General features: G+C 40.7%; 1 protein-coding gene across 1 annotated transcript in view; it reads right to left on the bottom strand.

Moving 5' to 3' along the window:
* Positions 1-3889: 3889 nt before the first annotated feature.
* Positions 3890-9326, bottom strand: part of LOC127438493 (lysine-specific demethylase 4B-like) — a 64558-nt gene continuing 59121 nt past the window's right edge. Inside the window, exon 22 of the mRNA XM_051694124.1 lies at positions 3890-6191. Within this exon, the coding sequence (XP_051550084.1) occupies positions 5796-6191 (396 nt within the window). The 3' untranslated portion in view covers positions 3890-5795. The remainder of the gene's footprint in view (positions 6192-9326) is intronic.

The following is a 9326-nucleotide window of genomic DNA, read 5'->3' as shown; positions in this document are numbered from 1 at the left end:
AGCCAAAACATGTTTTGGACAGATAATACTATAAATGTTTTTATAGTCAGAGCAAGAAATTAGTTAAAAACGTTATGTACTTAATGTGTGTGTGTAAAGTCACCAATAAACCGAGACTGCAGTCGAGTCGAGACTGCAGTAATAGTTCCATGACTAGACAAACATGCACTTCATTAACATGCCAATAACTCATGACACCGTTTTTCATTAAACTCAGAGGACGACTTATCTTACTCTCTCTCTCGCTCTCTCTCTCACACACACACACAAACACACACAACAAGATTCTTTCTCCAAAACAAGTACACTCTCTGAAAAACACTTAAAACTGTGGTTATGTTAAGAATAGCATACATCTACAAGTATTTCACTACAAATGCATACACTACTTTTATTTCTGCAGTATGCAGTGTGTATCCTGTGCATAGTATGCTAATGTTCTGAAACAGAACACATTATGCAACACTAACTATTTAGCATGCTAAACGGACTGTATGCTATATGTTGGTATGCTAAATGTTTATGTGCTATATGCTATATTTTGAATAGCTGATCCTACTATACTATTCTTAGTGCTTCTATAGTGTATATATGGCAGAAATATTACGTTTTAGTATGCTAATCCGAACGTAGCCATACTGTATATTGTTTGCATATTTGTTACATGGTATGTGAATCAGAACACAAAATTCAAAGCTAAATGCTTTCCATTCATTTAGTGACAGAAGTATGCGACATTGTCACAAACTCAACATGTTGTGTGTTTAATTTAGCAAGTAGCATCTCAGAAATTTTTATTTAGCATTTTATGTAAAATTTCTAATCTTTTGTCAGTCTGATCAAACAATTCGCTAAGAAAGAGATGTTGAAAATTGCGATATTACTTCTGATTTATTGTGCATAGTATGAGTAGTATGGTATTATGCTATTTCAAACACAGAAATCATCATAAATGACATCTGCTTTAAAAAAATTCAACATTTGTTTATGTTTACGGCTATGTTTGGAATGGAATACTATCACTCTGCTTACATACTGCACAGTATACACTGTATATTGCATACTTATGAAACGGTGCATTTTATGCAACAGAATGCATAATTAAAATATGCATACTATGCACAGATGAAATTCTGCATACTGCAAGTATAGTATGAGTAGTATGCTATTCCAAACACGGACCAAGTCGATATTACTCTTTCACATGACAGGTTGATCTCACTTGGCCAGATCAAAATTCTCATTTAGTATTTTATTAGCCCAATCTATAATATCAAAGCAGTCTTGTCTATCCCTAAATGCATTTTAATATCTTTAATTGCAAATCTTGCTCATTTCCAGCGCCCTGTTCCAGGCATAAAGACAGGCAGACAGAATTTCAATACCACCTGTGCAGAGAAAGAGAGACAGGCAGGTCAGAGTGATGCAGTCATTTGCAGCTCTGTTGCGCTGGCAGAATTTGTCTTTGGTGATATCGGTCCGCTGGCTGTAATTAGGGTAACCACACTCACAACAAATGGGCCAACCACAGCGACAGGATTGCCAAGGGTCACACAGAACCGTGCTCTCGACACGCCGGCCCTGTTTCATTTGCTGACTTCAAAACAACTTTCACTAACATCAAAGAGCAAGATCTAAATGCAGATCGCATCTCTCAACAACACCAGAAAGAAAGAATGAGACAGAGACTCACAGAGAGACACCAACAGACGGATGGACAGATAGTCGAATCTTTTAAATTTGATTCTTTTGTGCAGTGTGCCCTTTGAGTCATCTTGGCTGGACGGCCACTTCTAGGGAGAGTACCCACAGTACTAAATCGTCTCCATTTATAGACAAGTTGTCTAACTGTGGACAGATAAATATCTAAGCTATCCAAAATTGGGGGGATTTGTCGCTGTCCTTTTCTGCACATCGCGGCCCTCTTCAGCCAGTCGCAGCCTGTTCGGCATTACGTGGCGGCCCTTTTCAGCTTATCGCCGCGCATTCTGCCCCGTTTCGTGGCCGGCCCACCAGGAAAAGTCTCAGTTCTCCCTATGGCCAGTCCGCACATGGATGCCATGGAGGCCTGGATGTTTCACAACTCCTGATGTGTTTTTCTGCTACAGTAGAAATTAATTGATAGTTTTATAAATACTTCGTTACTGTATTTAAGTAGTTTTTAATTATTTAGACGTTACCCGTGTATAAATATTTCTGTTGACTTTCACTTTTACTTCACTACATTTTGACAAAACAAAAAAATGTATAGGCCTACTTTTACTCTGATTCACTTCTCCAGACACTTTCATTACTTTTGCGACTAAACATCACTAAAAACAACGCTAATAAAATGCGTGGCTAATGATGTCCTATTCGCAAACAAATCGTTTGAGTCTAATCTTTTGAATTTTATTCTTTCGATTGTTGAATCGGTTAAAAAAGCAGACTGAGTTATTCATTTAGGGAATCAATTCACGAATCTGAATCAAATCATGAATTAACGCTGGACAACGCGTGCTGAGTCTTTACTTCGTAATTTTACTCGTAATCACTTCTCCAGACCCTTTTATTACTTCTACGCAAAAGACTGCTAATAACTGCATGTGCGGCGATATTGATGTGCAATTCAGAAACAAATCATTTGAGTCAAATCCTTTGAATGAGATTCTTTCGAATTGGTTAAAGCGGACCGAATGATTCATTAGGGAATCGATTCGCGAATCAAAATCATAATCATAAATTAACCCTGGACAACACGTGTTGTGTCTCCATTTTAGAATCTAAAGAGAATTGATGTATGTTTTAAACTGTTTTTGGCTAGAAATTGAAATTGAATGGAATTGAGTACATTTTGGTCTTAAAGTGACAGTTCACCCAAAAATGAGAATTCTCTCATCATTTACTCACCCTCGTGTCATCCCAGATGTGTATGACTTTCTTTCTTCTGCAGAACACAAACACAGATTTTTAGAAGAATATCTCAGCTCTGTTGTTCCTTTCAATGCAAATGAAAGGTGGCCAGATATCTGAAGGTCCAAAAAGCAGATAAGCAGAACAAATGATTCATTTTGGGAATCGATTCACGAACCTGAATCAAAATCATGAATTAACCCTGGACAACGAGTGTTGTGTATTCACTTCAAGTTTTAATGTGTGTTTTATGGCTAGAAATTATTTGCTACATTTTTGCTTTATGAACGTTGTCAAATACTAATGAAGTTATGTGTGATAAGATTTGTTCAAGTCTCCTGCCTTCCCTTGAGAACTGTTATATGTAAGATAGATAGATAGATATCTGATAGATAGACAGAAAGTCACTCAAAACTGCCATGTGCTTTCCAAACAAGTCTATTTATGCAAAGCCAAACACCGTCGCTTTCATAAGAGGGCTTTATTTCCTGCAACAACTTCTATTATAAGTCACAGCTGTACGTGTGTGATACACTCTTTGCACCACTGGGTTAAAGCCATTTGAGCTTAAACAAACACACACACACAAACAAACACACACACACTCACACAGCGGTTCATGAATGCAGGTGTCACTTCACATTTCTTCACTTTGGCCCCAACAGAGGCAACTGCGTCCTTAAATATCTCACATTCTCTTTTATAAGCACAACATAAGAGATTTCGTAATGAGGTGATGTTAGTTTACGGACATAGTGTACGACTGACACAGTGTAATGGCATAGTGCATTATGAGATATATAGATAAATGCTTTTTGATCAATGAATTTTCATGACTTTTCCAATTATTTAAAAAAATCATTGATTCAGACCGATTCACTAATGAATCATGATTTGTGAGCTTTGAGGCCTTTCCAGGCATAGAATTCCCTGATATTTCCTGCTTTTCTATCACCGTGGGAAGCATGCAAGAAAAACACACGAACACGAAGCACAATTTCACTTCACATTTTATTAGAATCTTTCCTAGTACTTCTGCACAGATCAACATTTTCCGTCATCAGTATGCGAGCTGTTGGCGATTAAATCATTGAATTCTCGACATTCCTGTTAACACAATCCAGAAACCCCAGGAACAGAAGAGTACAAATGCCATCGACACACTGTGTCCAGTCTTAGAACGACTGTTGACGTCGTATAACATTTGGAATATGACAAACAACGTCTGACGTCAGTCGTAAGAGAAGAGGTGAGGTTGTAACATCGAACGGAAGAGGGAGGACTTACTCGCCAAAGTTCTAATCTCTGTACAAACTTACTTCCCGAAGACTTGCCAATGTTATTCGGATTAAAAGAACTCATTGTTAAAGGGCAGAAGCCAAGAAAGAATTACAGCATGAAAAAGAAATAACAAAAAATTAGGACTAATGAGATTTAACGATGGGCGGAGCTACTGTAAGTACCAATAGGGGGAAGCCCGGTGCCCCCAGTTTTTGGGGAAATGATCACATTTTAAGAATTTCATTTGGCATGCAAAAAATTTTTGTAGTTGACTGCAGAAAACAACGGCTTGATCACTTCGGCAGTGAAATGATAAAGCGCGCAAGCGGAAAACATTAATATCATTATGGTTAACGCCCACTTGTCTGCCTTGGAGCAAATCAGATAGGACTACTCTGTGAACTTTATTAATATTCCTGAGACAAGCTGATTCATGAAAGAAGCTGCTTGCCCACTTCAAAACAACGACACAAAAATGTAGTGAACAACGGAAACCAAATCCAAAGCTACAAGCCTCATTCCGTTTATTGAGTGTGACATGGCATTTGAAAAGACCTGACAGTACTCTGAAAGTTATATTGAGGACAAACAGGAGCAAACTCATAATTAGGACATCTAGTATGTACAAGTCATCATGGGTCATGTGACCCAGCGCGCCCCTCAGTAGTCCGAGACCTCTATAGCACCGTGAGAAGGCGGTTTGCGTATCTGTTTAATATTACCTATACGACTATACGTTCCAATGTATGCAACTTCAATCTCTTGAATAAAAATGATAAATTCAACTTTTTTTTTTTTTATCTTTCGACATTATGTTCCAAAGTTTCACCAAAATAAAAATCAATAGAAATAATAATAACAGCAACAACAGGAATTATAATAAAAACAGACAAGTTGAATAGAATTCAATATCAATGTCTACATTTACCAAGTATGCTACAAAAACAAATGCAATCTTCTGGTGCTGAAAAACATTTTATAGTCGATTATAGTCGCTAGAAGAATACACGAAGACGTGATAATCTATCGTAACACAGATGTGTACGCTAACTGAAAACCATAGCTTCTTATGCTGCCATAATTGCAATTTCTTTATACAAATATTAAATCTATATGTGACAAAAGACATTTAAATATTCTTTAAATCCCATTTCCCCAGCTAAAAGCCTTCCTTTGACCCAACAACCCTTGAGTACAAAGAAAATTCCTGAAACTGTACAGATACAGACTGTCTATTTGATCTGTGACTGGTTAGAATGACATTTTGGCTTGAATTAGAAAAATATTTAGTACTTATTAGAGAAAACCAGATATAAAGTAAACGGCACATAGAGTGAATGATTATCCATCCAAAAAAAACAAACATATGGTGGCTCTTTCCAAGAAAGAGAGACAAAGCGAGGGATCGTTGAAGGGTCGTAAGAGGGTGGTATCCCCCAAGGCTATGTACTGGGTCCTTTTCTGTTGTAGTCTAAGACGACACACATGCGTCTCACGTGTGTCGTTCGTAGGCATGAGACTCAGATTAGCACAACAGCGAATAAATGAAACAAGAGAGACATGCAGTGGATGAGTTAGAGCCTATAAGCTTTGATGAATTGCCAGTAGCACTAGATGAGGCTTTAATACATTGGTTCCGTGCCTTGTTCGCCCTCCTCGGGCGGAAAGTCCGAGTTAAGGAGGGACTCCATGTAGGCTATGTAGCTGGAGCTGTGAGTGTAGCTTTCACTGGGTTGAGGCCCAGGGGCTGGGGCAGGTAGGTTGGGCGCTGGGGCAGTTAAGGTGGGCATTGGGGCAGATATGGTGAGCATTGGGGCAGGTAGGGTAGCGGGGGGCAGGCAGGGGGCAGTGCTGGTGTTTGGATTAATACTATTGGGCAGGAAAGCAGTGACTAATTCTGATGGTAGCGCAGAGGGCTCAATGGCTAGCGTAGGGGGCGGGGTTGGCAGACGTGGGCGTTTTGCGGCCAGAGGTTCGTCTGATGGCTGGATCTGAGTTGGTTGCTGGTTCCCAGTTGCCTGTAGAATAGAAAACAAAAAAATCATCCATCATGACTGGCTTTGACATCACTACAGGTGTCACAAAATGGGCTCAAACTTCACTGTTAAAATAAAAAGAAAACAGCACAAGGAAATGACGACTACAAAAAGAAAAAAGTCTAAATTAAAGGGGCAGTGTGGGATTTCTGTACCACAAGTGGCATCAGACAGAATTGCATAAATAATCGTATTTCCTTGCCATCCTGCACTGAATATTGGTCAAATATTTGGAGAAAGTGTAGAACTTGCACTTCGACTTTACATAAAAACTAGTGCTGTCGAAGTTAACACGTTAATAATGCGCTAACGCAAAATTTAACGCCACAAATTTTTTAACGCCGTTAACATGCAATATGACCCTTTTAATAAACCGTAGTTCATGAGAAGCGAGTCAATTCGTGCAAATGCCACTAATGTCACATGCATTGACCATCAGGAAAACAGATGGTGGGAGACATAATGATGATACCTGCGCTAAATATTTTATCAATGCAGCACAGCAGTAGAATGTGCCCACAAAGCACAGATAGAGCTCTTTGTAACATGATTGCAGCGGCAAGACAGCTGCCATTTGAACACCTGCCTTGCACTGCGTGGCGCGTAATGAAAGTTGCGAGGCACGGTGCAAGCGCAAAGTGAAAGTGTGAGCGCAAGGCGATCGTACACTATATTGCCAAAAGTATTCGCTCATCTGCCTTTAGATGCATATGAACTTAAGTGACATCCCATTCTTAATCCATAGGGTTTAATATGACGTCGGCCCACCCTTTGCAGCTATAACAGCTTCAACTCTTCTGGGAAGGCTTTCCACAAGGTTTAGGAGTGTGTTTATGGGAATTTTTGACCATTCTTCCAGAAGCGCATTTGTGAGGTCAGACACTGATGTTGGACGAGAAGGCCTGGCTCGCAGTCTTCACTCTAATTCATCCCAAAGGTGCTCTATCGGGTTGAGGTCAGGACTCTGTGCAGGCCAGTCAAGTTCTTCCACACCAAACTCGCTCATCCATGTCTTTATGGACCTTGCTTTGTGCACTGGTGTGCAGTCATGTTGGAACAGGAAGGGGCCATCCCCAAACTTTTCCCACAAAGTTGGGAGCATGGAATTGTCCAAAATCTCTTGGTATGCTGAAGCATTCAGAGTTCCTTTCACTGGAACTAAGGGGCCAAGCCCAGCTCCTCAAAAACAACCCCACACCATAATCCCCCCTCCACCAAACTTCACAGTTGGCACAATGCAGTCAGACAAGTACCGTTCTCCTGGCAACCGCCAAACCCAGACTCGTCCATCAGATTGCCAGATGGAGAAGCGTGATTCGTCACTCCAGAGAACGCGTCTCCACTGCTCTAGAGTCCAGTGGCGGCGTGCTTTACACCACTGCATCCGACGCTTTGCATTGCACTTGGTGATGTATGGCTTGGATGCAGCTGCTTGGCCATGGAAACCCATTCCATGAAGCTCTCTACGCACTGTTCTTGAGCTAATCTGAAGGCCACATGAACTTTGGAGGTCTGTAGCGATTGACTCTGCAGAACGTTGGTGACCTCTGCGCACTATGCGCCTCAGCATCCGCTGACCCTGCTCTGTCATTTTACGTGGCCTACCACTTCGTGGCTGAGTTGCTGTCATTCCCAATCGCTTCCATTTTGATATAATACCACTGACAGTTGACTGTGGAATATTTAGTAGCGAGGAAATTTCACGACTGGACTTGTTGCACAGGTGGCATCCTATCACAGTACCACGCTGGAATTCACTGAGCTCCTGAGAGCGGCCCATTCTTTCACAAATGTTTGTAGAAGCAGTCTGCATGCCTAGGTCTTCATTTTATACACCTGTGGCCATGGAAGTGATTGGAACACCTGAATTCAATTATTTGGATGGGTGAGCGAAAACCTTTGGCAATACAGTGTATGTGTTCCGCGACTGATACCGGATAATTGAATAGCGTATAACGTGCCAGTGAAGCAGCCGGTGGAGTTTCTGGTGCCCCCCTAGGGAGTTGCTGCCCTACATAGACTGCATAATATGCGTTTAGGGAGAGGCGGTACTTCGGCTAACAGAAACCCTGCTTCTGTCTCCAAGGTTCTGTCACAGTGTCTCTGTTTGATATTGCACTAGCCAATGCAGAAGTTGAAGACATTGCTGGAACCTTGCAGGTAATCTACACTGTCATTAACCCATTTAATCCCACCAATTACAATTGTGACGGGGTCTAAAAGGAGTTTTTGATGCATTTTGCACAGAGTTGTCAATTGTAAATGACAGTGCAGACTTTTTTTTGCATGAGTGGTGCAAATAGTCACATGACCAGAGCTATTTAATTCCCACTGTGATCCTGGAAACACTCCAAAATTCTGTCAAAATTCCATAAAAAGAAGCAAATAAATCCTGTCATAATACACTTACAACTACCATATTTAAATGTGTTCATTTTCTGTTATTCAACACTGCTGGTGGGATAGGTTTTGTGTGGATGACTGAAAAAGACATCTGGATGAAGCATATTTTGTCCACTCATGTTAAGATATTGCGATTAATTGCGATGAACTACAAAAACTGATGCGATTAATCGCTCTTAAATATTTTAATCGTGTGACAGCCCTAGTAAAAACTAGTGGTCGACCGTTATGTTTTTTCTCCCCTTTTTCTCCCCAATTTGGAATGGCCAATTCCCAATGCGCTCCAAGTCCTCGTGGTGGCGTAGTGACTCGCCTCAATCCGGGTGGCGGGGGACGAATCTCAGTTGCCTCCGCGTCTGAGACCGTCAATCCGCACATCTTTTCACGTGGCTTGTTGAGCATTACCGCGGAGACGTAGCGCATGTGGAGGCTTCACGCCATCCACCGCGGCATCCACGCACAACTCACCATGCGCCCCACCCAAACTAAAAAAAATTATATTGTATTTTAAATGGTAGATAGCAGTTTCCTCAGTTTTCGGTTTAGTCATCAAATTTTTGTAATTTATTTGCCCATGAAGAAATTGTTAATATATTAGGAAGAAGGAAATAACAGTACACACAGTAGTCCAGCAACCATGGATGGCATGTCCACGTTAGCAATCGCATTTACTCAAAAAATATAAAATCGGCCCAATTGTACATACAGTGCATA

This window comes from Myxocyprinus asiaticus, chromosome 49 (assembly GCF_019703515.2).
Source record: "Myxocyprinus asiaticus isolate MX2 ecotype Aquarium Trade chromosome 49, UBuf_Myxa_2, whole genome shotgun sequence".
In the NCBI taxonomy this organism is placed as follows: domain Eukaryota; kingdom Metazoa; phylum Chordata; class Actinopteri; order Cypriniformes; family Catostomidae; genus Myxocyprinus; species Myxocyprinus asiaticus.
Note: the sequence above shows the minus strand (reverse complement) of the source record. Positions and strands in the feature narration are given on the sequence as shown.